Raw genomic sequence first — 17114 nt, forward strand, 5'->3', positions numbered from 1 at the left:
TCTTTCCTTTAATACGTAAGACCTTTCCAGATGGCAGGACGTCCCTTCGCGTCAAGGATAGCAAGGATAGGCACCGAGTCCTATATCGACCGCGTCTCCTCCATACATCTGCGACGGCCGAGTAAAAAAGAAAGTAGTTTAGTCGTCCAGGACGCTGAATGGCCTATTTAAGCTGTATAGAAAAGGATCGTAAAGCTTTATGCCGCGCCATACTGGTCCGCCATCCCTCGGCGTATTATTCGTATATCATTCGGTCCAGGAGGATCGAGGTCTGAGCGGTATCGCGATAATTCCTGCCGAGGTTAGGTCCCTCTAAGCAGATTCGACCAGCTACAGCTTCTGCAACTTTCATTTAACGAGCAATGCCCCGCCGAGGAGCGGCTGCGTCGCTTGATCTTGCTCCCCTGGACCCAGCTTCCGCTGGTGTTTATAGAATTCGAAACTGTGATTAAACGATAATACTGACTCGGATCTAAGTGGATCGCGGCCTCTTAAACTGCATCTCAATTCGACTTCGACTTGCCTCCAATTTGAACCGGCAACGCTCTTGCTTTTGCTCGGCTACTTTGTAATTACACTTGGATTATGCTGAGGCTGCGCGCCGCTCGCACCGCCTCCAGCGAGAGGCGATCTCCGCCGAGAGAAGGGCGTCGATGGTGATGATTAAAAACGACAAACGGCGGCAATAAGTTTGCCATGTAATCAAAGGAAATCGCGAGAAATATTGCCAAGCCCTAGGGGCGGGGGTGGGAACCGGCGAGAGACAGCAATAACGTTTCTGGCCGGGAATATAAGTCACTGCGGTTTCGAAGCAACAACGAAGTTGTTTAATTAGAGCGAGCCACCGTTGTGCTGGAAATCCTTGGGGGTAGGAAAGTTCCATGAAAAGCATGAGTCTTGCCCGGTGAAAGAATTCGGCGCTGTTCCGGAAGTATTCGCGGAGGACCTTTTTCCGGAACGTTTATTTAAGACGTCGAGATTGCAGGACCCGTGGGGGGGAGACCGCGGAGAATTCTGTTACTTCAATCTGACTATCACGCTCCAAGGAAAGTTAGAAGCGCGTCGGGCGAGCGTGCAGCCCCGTCGGAAATAAATATGACAGTACCTACGTTTCCGGGCCGCAGTTTCGACGAACGCTCCGGTGCACGCGTACAAACAATTTCTTCGCGTTCGGGGGAATTCATTTCGACAAATGTATCGTCTATTCGTGGCCAGCGAGCTCGGCCCTACATAAATTTTTCACCACCCACACGTCACGCGTTCGCCGGGAAATATCGTCCGCTTGGAATTTCGCCTCCGAAGCAGAAAAGGGAGGGCGGGAAATTCGCTCGCAAAATTATCCGCGGTCTAGTCCGAGAGGAGGTTTCAGTCGGAAGGGAACGTTCGAATCAATCGCACGTTTCGGATTCGTCACCGCGTTGGACGCCGGGACCTTGCGATTACATTCGAGAACCTGGGAGCCTCTGTCTCGTCATTTGCAAGTGATGCAGCCGCGGCGACGCGGTAACGGATGCATTCCAATCAAACCGAGCTGCAAACGAAGTTGCAAGAAGTTCCAAGCCCGAGCTAATTTGCAGTTTACCCGCTGTGTCCGCGGAGCCGCTCGGAATCGTCAAATATAATTAAACTTTGCCAGAAAAGTGGCCCGATTACCGGGCACAGTAACTAAGAGGGCTGCTGTCAGAGTTCCACGGCGCACGTATTCATATCGTGCGCACCGGAATTCCAGCCCTTTCTCGAGGTTGTCTGGCTGTAAATTCCGTTATTAGCGCAGGTCACTGGCTAACTAACGGACCGTTCCAATATTGCTACAGTATCCGTACCTGCGTTGAAATTACACTAATTTCACGGATGCTCGACGGCGAGCAAAATGCTCGAACCAACGACACGTGGCAATTTTCCCTCAAACGCGACACAGTCGTTCCCTTTCCGCGTTAATTGCTCCGTTAACAAACCCGCTCCCTTCTACCGTTAACAGTGCACCGCAACACCGTTCGCGTAGCGCAGCGAGCACAATCTTTCATTCGTTTCGACGGACCATAATCGAGAGGGAAACGATCGATTGGAACGTCGCCGGGCAAATAACCGAGATTCGATTGGCTCTCATCGTTGCCATTGCTCCGGGACCGCGAGCGTTTCCCTTTTGTTTCACCGTCGTCGTTATGTCGATCTTTATACTCGCGTAATTACCGATTAAATTGCTAATCTGAACGTACACCGGTCACCCGATAGCCATAACTCCCGCGTTATGGTTTAATAAACATCGAGCTGGGGAGCCGGCGACATCTCGACACATCGTTCTGGAATAATTGTTGGCGTAGCCAACGACAACGGGTAATTTGATCGAATTACTGCGTTTTCCATCTCTTCTTCTTTTACCGCTCGCGATAATTCTCCGGGAGAGTTGGGGGAAAGGGGAGGGACGTGCTAATCCATACTCGATAGAAGGGACAAATGCCTTCACTTCATTTTACTTAGACCACCCTTAGGTAGAAAGGTATAAGTTTCACGGTTTCCCTTCGACCAATCGGACGCCATTTACACTGTCTCCCCTATTACGTTCCTTACTACTTCCCTTCCCTGCCGAGTACCGCAGGCTTCTCGATCATCTCGGCGGCCGTGCGATTTCTCAATTCGTTCTGCCGCTTTACGATCCCACGGAAAGAGAAATTTTCCCTTCCTGCTGAGCCATGCTGGATTTTATTTCCACGCACACAAGCTTCGTCGACGAAATCGTAGCAAAGCGGAGGAAAAACAGCGGCCACCTTCCGAAAGGATCATAGCCACGAGGTAAAAACTTTTATTCAGAGAGCGTTGCGCGGGTTTGTTTATCGATTCGCAAGCTCTGTTGCACGCGCTCGCATCCGGGGTGGGGGCGAAAAGTTTCATAATTTCAGGGAAGTCTTACGGCCGAACTGACCGCTTTACGGGTGCCGCTTGCATTTCCAATTTTGCACAATGCGCTTTCCGGGCGGAAACGCATCGCCCAAGCCCGCCGTGCATTCTATATTCCCGAGTGAAACGGTGTTGCCCAATCGTTTGATAATCAAACGTCGCGTGACATTCGACGCCCCGAGCTTCACGCGCCCAACGACACGGACTCCTGGCATAATTCCACCGTTCCGTCGCGACTTCTTCTCCTGGATCATCGCCTTATTCAAGCGGGTTTCGACTCACTGGATACCGCCGCTGTTGGAAGCAATAAACACCGAGCTGGAACGATTGAAAGCACACAGGGAATTCTGGAGGAACAGCGAGAATCGCGAGCATTAATTTTCAACGCGCGTTTCCCTGACATTGTCCTCTTTCCCGCATTAAGGTAGTTCCTAACCCACTGTGTTAGTCAAATTAGGGTTGGGTAATAAACGATAAATATAAAGATAGTTGGAAGTGGGTTAAATTTGAGTTGCCAGATTTGAATCATAGCTACATACATGCATACATTAAACAAACAAACAAACAGAAGATCGAAGCTGAATAAAATGGTTTAAAAATTTGCACGCATACCTATTTTTTATGGGCATTCACGAAGAAACCATGTGGTCAGTTTCGCAGAAACTAATAAATTCATTTCGTGACATTTCGATGTACTTTTGTGCCAATTTTGGTGCACTTCTTGAATACAGTTTTCCTGTTTCAAAAGAAAAACTGAAACTGTAACCCTCTTTTTTTCGTCTCTGCCATGTTTAACTGTGTTAAAATGCATCGACTTTAATTAACAGTTTCCGATAACAATGTGGCAAATCGATTTTAAACTTTGCACAAGGGTTTCTTGTATTCGAAATTAATTTTAATCGAAATTTGAAGCAACCCTTGAATTTAGTAGCTTATTCAGGAACTACCTTAAATGTGTCACGTAAGGCGACGGTGCTTTAAAGCAGGCTCGATGTCCCGGTGCGCGATTACCGCAGTTTAATGATTCGGTAAAAGAAGAAGTCGAAAGAGTGGAGAGCGTTCGTCCGTGCACCAAATACGATTCCGCCGCTACGCACGCTACAAGCCGAACCTTCTCTGTCGCGAGTTAAACCGCTGTTGACTTTCCAGCTGTGAAAAAAAAAGAAGCTTCGATCGGTGTCCAGCTACCATACAAGTAATAATTGTTTCGTTCAGGGCGCGGAGTGTCGCGACATTAACTTCACCAGCGATCTAAATGGAGTAGAAAACCGTTTAGCATAACCGTGACGCTTGTAACGACGGGCAGTTAATTTCAACATTGATTTAAACCCGGTGGAAACCAATTTAACTTGCGCCTGGCTATGCAACTCGACGCATCCGGCAGCCTGGTGGTCAGCAACGAGGTGCATCGCGCAATAAATTAAAAACGGAGACGGATACTGGAAAGCGAACGGTGTAGGCGCACCGTCTAACTGGGATTAGGGGCAAATCGAGGGACATTAACTACGTTCCGGGCTGCAAAAAGTGTGCAGTCCGCATCGGAACGAATGAAAGTCGCCGGTGGAATATATTGGCTGACATTTTTCAATATAAATTCTAGAATTTCGAGGGGGAATATTTGATTGCTTTTCATAGCGAATAAACGTCCCCGTTATTTGTTCCGCACTCCGGCCGTTAATTACTGGCGGGACGCGCGCTCGATGACAATTGACATCGTTCGTTGTTGTAAATTAATTTTTGAAAATATCGCTTAATGACCATGCACGTCGGCGGAATGGACGAGCTCGCGCGCGGATGTAGCGAACCGTGCGATCGACAAAGCGGCCGAATTGGCTCTCGTATCTGTCGCGTCTGCGGAATCGCTTGCCTTGCGTACAAATAAGCTGATTACACGATTGTTAAAACGTTTACGAAGCTGCCAAAGCGACGGCCAGCTGCGAGGGACTAATTAGGGCAGGGGTCCCAGCGTAAAGCAAGCCGCTCCCGGATCGAACGTCTGCCGTTCGCGGGCAAACGAATCTGCGGCACACCTTCGCCACGGGCAGGCACGCGAGGCGGGAGATAAACGTTCCAAGGATCGCCAAAGGACGAAGGGAGAAGCGAAGGGGAAAGTTGCTGAACTTGACTGGGAGTTAAGCCACTCGCTTAAAAATTCTTGAGGTCTGGGTGCAGGATTCGTGACAAGTATTTTGTCCCTGACACGAGGGAGAATGCCGCGTCCTTCGCCAAGGAATTATTAATTCAAGCGGGTAATACTCGGAATTTCGCGGAAAGTAGAACGGAATCGGCCGGTTCTGTCCTCTTCGGGAATCCCTCCTAATCAGCTTATGAATTATTTACGCGGGCCTCGAGGACTGCGCGTGCCTAGCTGGATTTCTGATTAAAGCAGTCTCGCGCGAGCATGGAAAGCTACCTGAAAATCTAGATTCATATGAAACGATCGGAACGACTGGTTTCTAGCTACCGGCAGCACAGCCCGTCAAATATAATCGCGTCGATTTAATTATTCCAACCCAATACCCGCTACTAATCGTTTGTAGGATTGATCGTCGTTAATTAGCCGCCTGAACTCTGTTCCAGGGAACCTGTTCGTGATAGCGGCGATCTTGCTGGAGCGCAATCTACAATCAGTGGCGAATTATTTAATCGTCAGCTTGGCTGTCGCCGATCTTATGGTTGCCTGCCTTGTCATGCCTCTCGGAGCAGTTTATGAGGTACGTCGTTGACGGGTTTATTAAGCGCCGTCCTTTATGATCGCGCAATCTGCTTCGAGACCGGTCGCAGCTCGCGAAGAAGGGGTTGCGATGGATAATTTCTTACGTGGTCAAGAACCATCTTCTGGGTCGGAGCATTAATCAAGGGAATAGATATGGGGAGCGGGAGCAGTTGATTCATTCACCGCGTAAATGGAATTCAATTTCAATTACGCGAATGGGAATTTCTCGTTAGAAACGGAGGAGAGCGATGAACGAGACGCTTCGTTAATCTCCTTCGGCCGCAGAACCGCCACCGAGCGGTGGCGATTTTTCGAAAATTTCGTCACCGCGAGTCCCGTGACGCGGTGCGTAATTACGTAGTTAATTAACTCCGGCTCCATTTCCCAAACACGGGGGGATTCGGTTGAGCCTATACAGATAAGGGATCTGTTATCGTATATAGGTACATATAACGTCCTGTTCATTAATGGTAACCAACATGGTGGTCGATTACGGGATTCCTGGCCACTAAGCTCCAACGAAACGTGCTCGCTTAAAGCCTGCTATCGACGATCATCCCCGAATCGAGGGTTCGCTTGGCTGGAACGGTTTTAACCGCGACCGCCCTGTGAGGGATTAAATTTTCCGACTTAATGGCTGCGGGGTTTGTCACGCGTTTCTAATTGATAAACGCGGAGAGGTAGACGTGCCGGAACATAGGAAACTCGAGGAGGAAACTCGGGGTGGTTCTTTATGCAAGAAACTTACGCAACGAGGGCGGTGGAATCCAGTGACACTGTATCGCGCTCAATGAGATTCAATTCCATTAACTTCCTGGAGAGGTGGTTGATTGTTTCGCTTTAATGTATTCCAATGGATCCGCGAAATCTTCGGAGGACAGAGTGGCCCGAGGCACCGAGCGATGATGTATAATTAAACGAACCCTCGTTACGTAAGAAGCTCGTTACGGTGTCGTTCTTTGGGAATTAATTACCGCCCCGAAGTTCCTAAGACGATTACCGGGCAACTTACACAATCGCTAACACCGGCCCCGAATATTTTGCCCGCCGCGATGTCCTCTTTTCCTGCGGTTCCCGTTGTTAGAACGCCTCGCGTGATACACCACCGCCCGTTGTTGCGAAGCGAAGTTGCCCCAAGTCCTTATGAACCGCAACTTGTACGCCGTCACGAAGAGGGAAGGGCTTGATCGAATTCGTTAAAGCAATCTCCCAGCTAACTTCAATATCCTACCACTATCCTGCAGCGATACGAGCGACGAACTCTCTTGACCGCTCGAATAGGTGGTAAATTTCACATGACAAGTGTACGAATGAAAACGACGTTTCATGCTCGCCACTGTAAAGGCAGGCTCTCACTACGCCTCGCCACGCCTCGGCTCGTCTTATTCTTCCCGTGCTTTTTCTTATGTAGATTGACAATTTGACTCACACCGCGCCCCGCCTCGCTTCGGCATTTGCCGCTACTCAAATTGTTAATTGCGCTACGGGCTAAAGCGACACTCATACTGATTAAGAATATTTGGGAACTTTTTGATTCGGATAAGCCTGAGCCGGGAAATCACCTGCACCGTGGGCATACCTCTTTCTTTTAGGTGCCTTATTGACACTGTAAAAAAACAATTAAAACAAATTGAAAAATTCTTTTTAATTTTTTTTTTGTATAATATAAGAGTAGCTTAATAAATACGAGAAAGATTTAGTTCATTGTATGTTGCATTTACTCAGAAAAATATCTTTAAAAATCGCTTAATTTTTCGGTGGTTCAAAGTAGAATGACCCCTTAAGGGGTATACCTAGTCAGACGGCCGAAAAGAGGCGAATGTTTTGAAATTTTTTTTGAAGAAGCGGAAGTATATATTCTTACAGAATTTTTTGCGTTTAAAAGAGCAACGTTTAAAGAACACTTGGTAATTTTTTCGTAGAAATATTCAATTCAAATATTAAGGTATAACCCCTTAACAGAGCTTTCCACTGGGACGGAACGATACTATATTTACGAAAATTTAAATTTGAATTTTCAGTTGGCCTGGGTGCGGGATAGCTGTCTTTTGATTAATCAAACACAACTGTAAAAAAAATTGGAAAATATTCATGTCTGCAAGTTCCTTTTTTCTCCTAAATAATCATATAATCATTTTTATGAGAAAAAGGAACCCGCAGACATGAATATTTTTCCAAACTTTGTTTACAGTTGTGTTTGGTTAATCAAAAGACAACTACCCCGCACCCAGGCCAACCGAAAATTCAAATTCAAATTTTCCGCTCCGCCCTACTCTCCACGTTCCTTTTGATTGACGTGCCATCGTACGATTTTCAAAACTATCAGTTGAATTAATACGACCGTGCCTTTTCAACGCTCGTTACGGGCGCAACGTTGGAAAAATATGCAGCCTCGAAAAATGTCTGACGTAAATCGCGGATCATAATCTCGTAGCCGAGCTGTTGCCAGCATAATACGTATTTCCACGAGAATAGAATAATGCCTCGCTCTGATTCCAATGAATTCACGGCACATAGGAGAGTGGGGGATGGGGCTCTGTTTTGTTTTCTTTCTCGAACTTCGTGGTGCCTGGGGGCATCCCAATTCGAGGGAACGGAATCCTGCTGGTTGTGTGTGTGCCTCCCCAGCCTAAGGACGTGTGAGTGCGCGCGGAGACGCGTGCAGGGTAGAAACTTTACACTGTGGTTTCATTACGCTTACTAAAAACAAGCGGGAAATAGTGGGAACACACAGAGTAGCGCGTAGGCAGGAATTCCAAAAGAATTCGCGGGGTAAATAACGACCCAGGCGCTTTCGCCGAATATTCCAGCTTATGGTTATAATAACGTAGAGCCTGGATATTTTTATCCCCGGCAACGCCGCGTTCGTTCGTACCCAGTGAAATTCGTTCGAGGTCTGCTGAGCCCAATCAACGGGCAGGGAACAGGAGGATGCATTGCTTAATAAAGGGAATATCACTTTTCACAGCAACCGTATCTGCGCTCCATCCTGTCGGGCTGCACTTTGAAAATTCAACAGTTATGTAGTTCGATGGAAACCCAGCGGATGTAAAGTTCGACGGGCGAAACTCGGCGCAGCCATGGCGTCTCTATTTATCCTTCACGTGGAAGACATATCGGAGGAATTCCGAGGCGTGTAATCCTCTGAAGTGAAGCCACTCGATCTCAATCTTCGGGCAATTTCTCATTCCGTAATACGCGTGACTGATGTTCAGCCGTTTACTCAGACAGCGCAACAAGCAGCTTCTCATTAGGCAAAGAAGCTCCTTACGTTATTGTCTTGGAATTATAGCCCCGCGTTTAACGTCCCGGGATCATTTGCATACAACTCCTTGGCTGTTACTGCCGCGCCGCTGTTAAAACACCCCGAGCCGCGATTGACGGTCGCTGAAATTCACGGTCTCCTCGGCCGCGAGGGTGCAACGTGTTACACAGTCCTCTGAATCCCTGCGACAGTGATTCCCCGCGAATAACTTCTGAAAACTAGGGCCGAGTCGCTGAAAGAAGTCATAAATGGATTCCCCACGCGCTCGTGCATAAGTGAAGCGCTTCGCAAGCTAAGCGGGCAACCTCTGACTTATTCCCCTTAAGAAGGTAGCAGCACAGACGCAGGTATTAAGGATGCACCGGAGCTATCTCCAAAATGCTACCAAGTTGATGAAAATTGGTGAGATTGTTCTTTTCAATCTTCCCGATGGGCTCGAAAATTTTTAAACGAATTCACTAAACGGTTGCTGAGTTATAACGATTTTAATTTCCACCGGTTTTACGCGTACTGCTCTGGAAAGAGACGATCTCGACGGATAAAACAGCTGAAAAAATGTGGAAGAAATGGAAACAATATTTTCAATTTTTTTGGACAGGTAGTTTATGGATAGATGAAAATATCTGCCGAGTTTAAATTGTTTTCAATACACCGTTTTAAAGAAATAAATTATAACTTCAGACAATTGTGAATTCGGGGCATTTTCACTGGCAAAAGTTTAACAAATGACGCTTGCCAAATCATTTGAAAAGTGAAAAATCTTTCTAGGAGTAAAATGAAGGCTCCAACTGTCCTTACATCTAGATTTACTCTGCGTGAGACGTAGAAATTCCAGTGTTTCAAATTCCATATACTTTTGTCTTATATTGTACGCCCGACACATCCTTAAATGTTTCCTGAAGCCTTTGACAGCGTGGTACGCTCGAGACGCGGGAAGTTAGTCAAAGGTTAGCTGCGCAAGTACATGGTATTCGCCAACCGTCTCTTAAATCCCATAATTAGAACAGAGTACAGACATGTACAGCCACTCTAAACTTTCGCGTTCCGTCTTCATTCTTTAATCATTTCCACGTTCAGCCACTCTTTTCATTACCGCGTTGCTTTCGCTTCGCGCCACTTCTACGTAGCGTTATCCACCATTTGCACGCAGTTGCTGCAGACAATAAGCCCCTCGGCACCTGCTCCACCATCGAACAACACCGACATCCCTATGGGTAGGTGGGGGGGTGCAAGACGGCTTCAATTCTTCGCCCCGTGCTCACGTCCGCGTGAGTACACTCGCGTTTAAAACCCATGGCGTGGAAAAACATCCTGTCTTTCCTCCGCTCTTCCCCTTTCCTTTACTCCCCGATCCTCCCCGCCGCATTCTGTCAGATCGTCGCGCGTCGTTCGAGTTCTGGTCTGCGGTAATGTAATTGGAAAGCTCCGTTGGCCATGCGGACGTCCGCCAGCCAGCGGCTGCCCGCTCGTTTTTCCATGCAACAATGCTACTCGCGTTGGTTACACGAGGAATTCGGCCTCCGTGGATTCCTCGCCGCGTTCCCCTGCATACCTGCGAAACGTCAACCGTTTTACTGTTGCTCCACTTAAGGGCTGGCCAAGCTGCGTCGCGGTTCCGAATTTCCTACGAAATTCTTTCCCACCATCTCCTCGGAATGTGCTATTAATTCCTAGGAAAGAGGGGACGGGCTCACGCATCCAGCCACAAATCTATCAGGATTTCTTTACTCGGTATCCAGCTTGTCCATTCGTTCGGTCTCATAAAGCCAGGGTTAGTTTGCCTTTGAAATGAAGACAAATGCGCGGACCAGTTTCGTGATGGATGAAAGCTTGCGGGATAAGGGTTTGACGGTATTTAGAGACAGCACTTCAGGCTCGGTAAATTGGAATCGACAGTTTCACGGTTCATCATTCGTCTGATATTTAAACAACGCATCTGTCAACAGTGGTGATTGATTTTATAGGATAGACCCGGCTGGAAGCATATCTGGCCGAGCCGCTTACAACGATGCATCAGAAAATCAATAGAAACAAATTGCTGACAAGATGTACAGTGCACGCGTTCTAACTCGTGGACTTCTATTTTGCCAGCGAGCCAGGTCCTACGGCGCTTCTTTCTGATACCGTATCGCTTTATTGATTCTTGGACGTAGCCTCGCGAAGCTTGAACTTTCATTATTCATGTACAAATTTATTTTACTTTTATCTCACTTCCCTCTGCCCCTATGGGTATCTTGCTTCCTTCGCCCGCGCTTCCCTCTCTTCCCCCCTCCCCCCTCTTGTTTTTGCGATCGCGAGAGAATTTTATACTGTCGCGTTCGTACAGTTTATCTCCCCCACGCTCTCCGACTCCATTCTTCCCCGTTCCTGAATTCTTTCCATTGCCTGGCCACGCGTATATTTCCCAGCTTCCCTTCAGTCCCTTGCTTTTTATTCTTCGGGGCAATTTTTTGCCGATATCACAACCGGCTACGTTAATGATCCGTCCTCCATCCAATCTCGTTTTACTCTTCGTTGATTCTCCTTCCTTTATCGATTTATTTCCACCGCCATTCGTGCGTACTTTCCCGCATTGCTTGCGGTAACCATGTTGCGATATTAGCAAGGGTCGGACACCACCGAGGCGAAAGAGTAGCCGGGGTTATTCGGGCCAGCGGTATTATTTATTCAGCATTGATACAGATTCGCGGTGTTCCGCATTAATCATTTAATATACATGAAAAGCTTCTTTCCGCGGCTCCCTGAAGAGCAGAGCCACGCAACAGCGAGTGTAATCAATTGCAGAAGCGAAGAATGCAACTCGACGCTGGTCGCAAATATGCGGTGTTCAACGAACCATTGTACAGCAATTACAACAGGGTCGGCTCTGTTGGCAGAAATTTAATCGAACGATAAATCGACGCTCGTCCATGTAATTTACACTGCGCCGCAACGAGCGTATCACGAATGATACGGTTTACCGATCACGCTATTGCAGTCACATCGCCAGCGCGCGCTGCCTTCTTCTCCGCGCCGCGTCGCGCAGAACCACTGTAAAGGAGCCTGCTAGAAAAAAAGGTGTTTCCAAAGGTGACGTTTCTCTTCTCAGCACGCTACCGCGAAGTACATTCGCCGCTTGCCTCCGAGCGTTAACTTTTCTCGGGGCATGGCATTGCTCCCAGGCAGAAGGTAAACGAAAAACCGAGGGCACAAATAGAGCACGAGAAGGGACCAGTTTCCCTCGAGGTAAATGCACTTATTTGAGAGACCGTTGCTGGCGATATTAAGACTGGTTTTTAGTGTGTCCCGAGGATACGGCATTCGCGAGCCTTTCCACGGGGATGAAGAGGGCACGAGCCCCGACGATGTTAACCCCTCTAAGAAGCCCGGCCGACTCTGTATCCCAGCAAAGTCGGGGCGACCTTATTTATTGCGACTCGACTCGTCTACAATTTTCCTCCGCTTTCGCACACCGTTCCCCTTTCCATCTCGTTACGCCCCTCAGACCAGTGTATCGGATGATTCCTCGAAGCCCTCTATCTCGAAGGGTATTAATACACTGATTGCTATTGCCGAGCCTCTTTTTCTCCAGCGGCGAGAGCAGCTCGCAGTTGGAAACTTGAATTAACTTTATCTGGATTACCGGCTGAATACTCCAGCCGACTTTGCCCTATCTGCCGATCGCCGGGATATAACGCGGACGGGTCTCGCGTAGCTCGCAACACCGTACGCGAACACGGCGGGAGTTGGCGAATCAACAAGGGTTCGTTCATTTTTCTCCTACGACGTTAAACCCCACGCAAAGTCAAAGACCATTCTCCGCGATACTAGCAACCGTTCGCGCCCTCCCCCAGCGTCTTCACCTTTCCGCACGAACTTCTTCCGTCTGTTTGCCGAAGGATTTAGCCCGCCTAGGTGGGCGTGCCAGTGCACACATTGTGCCAGCATTCCCGTCGGAAGAATGTGCCCGCGTGCAAAGCCGACGCGACTTGTTTTTTAAAGCTCCGATACCCGTGGAATTTCGCGGTACGTTACGCCTGCGTCGTTTCAATTTTCTGTAACACGCCCGTGGGATTATCGTTGCGCGAGGGATCCAAGTGGATCCGCGGACTCGAGGATCGGGCAGCGGTTGCCTGGAGATTGCAACGATCTGTTCCTCCTAACGATCCAGCTCGGCCGTCGTTGCTGAGGGCGCGCGCCAGTTTATCGATACGTGACTGACGCGGCAACTCCCGTCGCTGAAAATTCATAATAAGCTCCGCGTCGTTATACGGCGAGCAGACTGCGCGGTATGCTGGAACGATTTCTTGCCACATCACGGCGCGATTGCCTCGCGAAGCTCGCGCGTGTAAATTACACGCAGCGTTTCGCCAATGAACTGAACAATCCAACGGAGTTTACCGCTTAAAGCAGCGACATCCTGTTTATTCTCGGCGCGCTCCGTCAGAGTAAAGTAACTTTACAGCCTGCTCGAGTGAGGGAGATCCATTTTTCACCCGGGAACACGTTCCCCTCGTAAATATTTCACCGTTAACCATCCGCGCGAATGTTTATTAACCCGCGAGAGGCATCGTTTCCCACGGATCCCAGGTCCCTTGGATTTTTCACGGCGAGGCAACGGAATCGTTCTCGGATCGTGAATAATAAAGCTCGCGGGGAATCTCGCGATGTATTCTAGCGAGCGATGCCACAGAGGCGAGGGCCATGGGAAGCCTGGCGCATTCGTCAAGGTGGACTCGTGATCGTTAGATCGAATCGTTGCCTCGCGAGCTTTCGCTCGATTTTCCGTTTAGGGGAAGGTGGGACAAGACGGGGGGGGAGGGCAAGACGGGGTGCTCTCAGGTATCTCGTGATACAAACGCACTAATTAAAATTGAGCATACGCGTTAGACGCGTCGCTATCGGCGCCGCCAGTGAGCAGCGAATCAATGAAACATGTGGACGCGTGACGAAGTTAGATCAGAATTTATAATTTATTCGGACTCCCTTACCTTTTCCTTATTTTTAGCACCCGTGACAGTGATATAATAATATAGGAGATCTCCGGTATATGTATGTGTTTCTGAGGCAGAATTTAGCTGGCTATAAGGTACGTATGTTATTTTATACTTTTGTAAATAATGTCTCGGGCAATGTTCGTATGATTGTAGTGAGACGAGAAGGGGCATGATGGGGTAACTCTCATTTTCATTACCTAGAAATAAGAATAAAAGTTTCTCATTGTTCCAGGATGGTTAATGTTAGGATATAATGTTTATTTATTTAAGAAAATAAAAGTTACACAGTCGAACGTCAGTGTAATAATGATAATAAGAACTGTATAAAACTTAAACTAAAAGTAATAGAAAGAATAGTCTTTAGCACGATACAAGTTATCCGTTCAGAGGGTTTTCTCGGACTGACAAGCGCAGGGGTCGAGAAGACCGTTTTCCCCTCTTTTGGGTCTCCTGTAGCGAAAGAAAGGAAAACTCATAAGTTACCGGGTCCTTAAAGTCCCTGGCACTCTAACTCTAGGAACAGTCTATCGTTGTACATATTCCAACAGTTAAAAACTGCAGAAGGAAGACGGACCGAGAAAAATGATACTTCTTTTCTATTAATTAGTCCAAAAGAACTGACTCCCTTGTGGAAAGGTGGATAAGCTGCCAAATATGTGGCAAATGGGCTCATTTCTCCGGTGTTGATTTAGGAGATGAGGACGACGAAGCCATACATGTGTAGCTCCTTTGTCAACCCAATAAGTAATTACTTTATATATATATACTTTATTTATATTGTTATTTATTTATATTGTTTTTTAACTCCGACTATTTCCCTAGTCAGAGAAGCGACTTTTTCTGAACTTTTGTATTTATTCCATTGAAACCTGCAAAACTTAGGTTGACTCACAGTTAAACTGCAAGACTTATTACCAAAGAATGGTTCAGACAAAAAATTGATTAGTTGATTATGAAAATCTGTGTTTTATTCATCATCAAACCTTAACTACCCCGTGTTGCCCCACCTTCCCCTACTGTCCCGCTAGAGCCGTGCGTGTACGATTTGTTTGCCGATGGCAAATAGCGACTAGCCGCGTTGTGTATAGATCGATGCCGTTCGTTAAACCGATTCACTCGACCGGACGGGCCAGTACCGTGTTCGAAACTTGCGCGATTGGGAGCGGCGGCCCCTTTAATAAGCGATCGAGCGCGGTGCTTGTCGACAGTGAAACCGTGCAGTGATTTGACGGAGTGGCGTTCGATTCCCGTCGCTTAAGTTTGCACAGGTTGCCGGAAAAACGCGAGATCGCGGGTGCTAGGCCGATCGCGCGAGCCCTTCGAGGCGACAGGACCTTTCAATTTCAACTGCTAAGGCTTCGCAGCGGGTTTCGCGGATAAGCCTCGGGATCCTTTGAAAGCTCTTTGCACGCTTTCTCGCGCAGACCGTTTACTTTTCTCGCGAGGCCACGGCTGAAACGTTCGTCATTCTCTTTCCGTGCGAGGGGAAGCACCGTATCCACGTCGCCGTCGTCCTCGCCTTCCACTCTATTCCTCGCGATTCTCTGTCAGAGACGAAGAGCAATTGTGAGCTCTCCGCGGCTGTCTGTGGAAGTCAGGGCTTCGGCTGGGAGCAGGCATTTGATTGGTGTCGAGGCTGTACAGAGTGCGTTAATATCGTCGAGTTTGCGTGCCCGCGAATGGGGCGAAATGGATCCTGAAACGAGGTAAATCTCGCGCACGGTTCGCCGAGCAAGCCGCGGGGACCGTCTAGGTGTCGAGAACTTTCAACTTCAGCCCCCGCATTTCAAAGGCATTCCATCGTTTCCCGGGGATAAGTTTTCCATTCTTTGAGAGCTCTCGACAAATACTCAGCGGCTCGACGCGTCCTTGGGCGCAGTCAGGGGATTCCTATAGAAGACGATATCTTCTTTCGCCTATCTTCCTTTTACAATGGAGCCTCCTGGCCGCCACGATTCGATATCGATGGCGATTCCACCAACCAGACATCTCGACCGTGCTCGTCCCCTGGCCTTTTTTCCACCTTTAGATTCATCTTCCGTTCGTGTCTTCGCTGTTGAACATCGCCAATGATATCCGTCACTCTGTCGGCCGCTTTGCCGACCTTCGCTATCAAACGCCTTCTCTACCGCCCATTTAATTCCACGCTGTTCGTCGCTTTCAGGCTTGCAGCCTCGTGTCTGCCTATTCGAAGGCTTCTGAAAAAAAATGGAAGCAGGGAGGGCCGCATAAAAATGCCTTATTTCCGTGAAAGCAATAAGCAACGTTTTGAAGAGTGTTTGATTAAAGTTTAATCGTGCAAGATGGCAACTTCCACTCGACAAGTTCCGCAGAAAATCCAATAGAAAGTTTGCAGAAGAATTTCCATATAGGTAGCTCGTAGACCTCAAACGTTGCCAATGATTTTGCTCGATCATGGCAACGTATGATTTATGAGCCTGGAAGTTGGACGACCCCTCGTTCGGAAGTTGACGCGTTGTTCTCACGGAGCACTCGTTGCCGGGATTTTCTCCTGACATTTACGTGACGGTCCACGACAGGAAGACTCTCGTCTGACACACTATCGATTTTCCGGCGTTACGATCCCGGAGCCAGTGACCGCTAAGAGCACTCCTTTGACGATTTTACGGCGAGAGGATCTCGCAGGTTTAACTGCATCCCCCGGAGGCTTTACGTTGGCTCGTCAGGATGAGAGGAAGGGTCCTTTTAAAGTCATCGTAAATAAGGCGATAATCCGAGACGCGTTCGTTTCGTTTGTCCCCGAGTTTATGAAGCTCGAATTGATACTGCACTTTGCAAACACCGCTCGGAACGTCGGATGAAAGGGGAATGCTCCGGATGTAAGATCGATTCAAAGGAATCGCCGCGCCGGCTCTGTATTACCAATGCTGACGCATTAGGCTAGGAATAGAATCTCGCCGGTGAAAAAGTGGACACGTGACTTATCGGTTCCCACGTTTCCTATCCTTTCACACGTAGTAAGCAAAGGCCGCCTGGAATATCGCGCGAGTCTTACGGGGTAGTCCCTGAATCTCGACTCATTTTTCCTGCACCGGGCACGCGAAAGATACGACCGCCGGTCTTTCATACTTATTTTTCAGCCGGCGATGCTTTATCTACCGACCTGACATTTCTATTTGCGATGCATCTTTTGCCCCATCGGACAAGGTTATCGAAAGGTTCCTTCGATTGGCCTGACACCCTTCTACTTCGTCGCCTACAGCTTCGCTTCTCCCATACACCTACGCGGCGCTGGGACGGT

General features: G+C 48.3%; 1 protein-coding gene across 4 annotated transcripts in view; it reads left to right on the forward strand.

Moving 5' to 3' along the window:
• The window catches only part of 5-ht1 (serotonin receptor), a 124535-nt gene that overhangs the window by 92437 nt on the left and 14984 nt on the right, over positions 1-17114 (forward strand). For all 4 annotated transcript variants that reach the window (XM_076823147.1, XM_076823144.1, XM_076823145.1 and 1 more), the window contains one exon: positions 5476-5609. In XM_076823147.1, coding sequence (XP_076679262.1) covers positions 5476-5609 — 134 coding nt within the window. The remainder of the gene's footprint in view (positions 1-5475; positions 5610-17114) is intronic.

This window comes from Andrena cerasifolii, chromosome 11 (genome assembly GCF_050908995.1).
Source record: "Andrena cerasifolii isolate SP2316 chromosome 11, iyAndCera1_principal, whole genome shotgun sequence".
NCBI classification, from domain to species: Eukaryota; Metazoa; Arthropoda; class Insecta; order Hymenoptera; family Andrenidae; genus Andrena; species Andrena cerasifolii.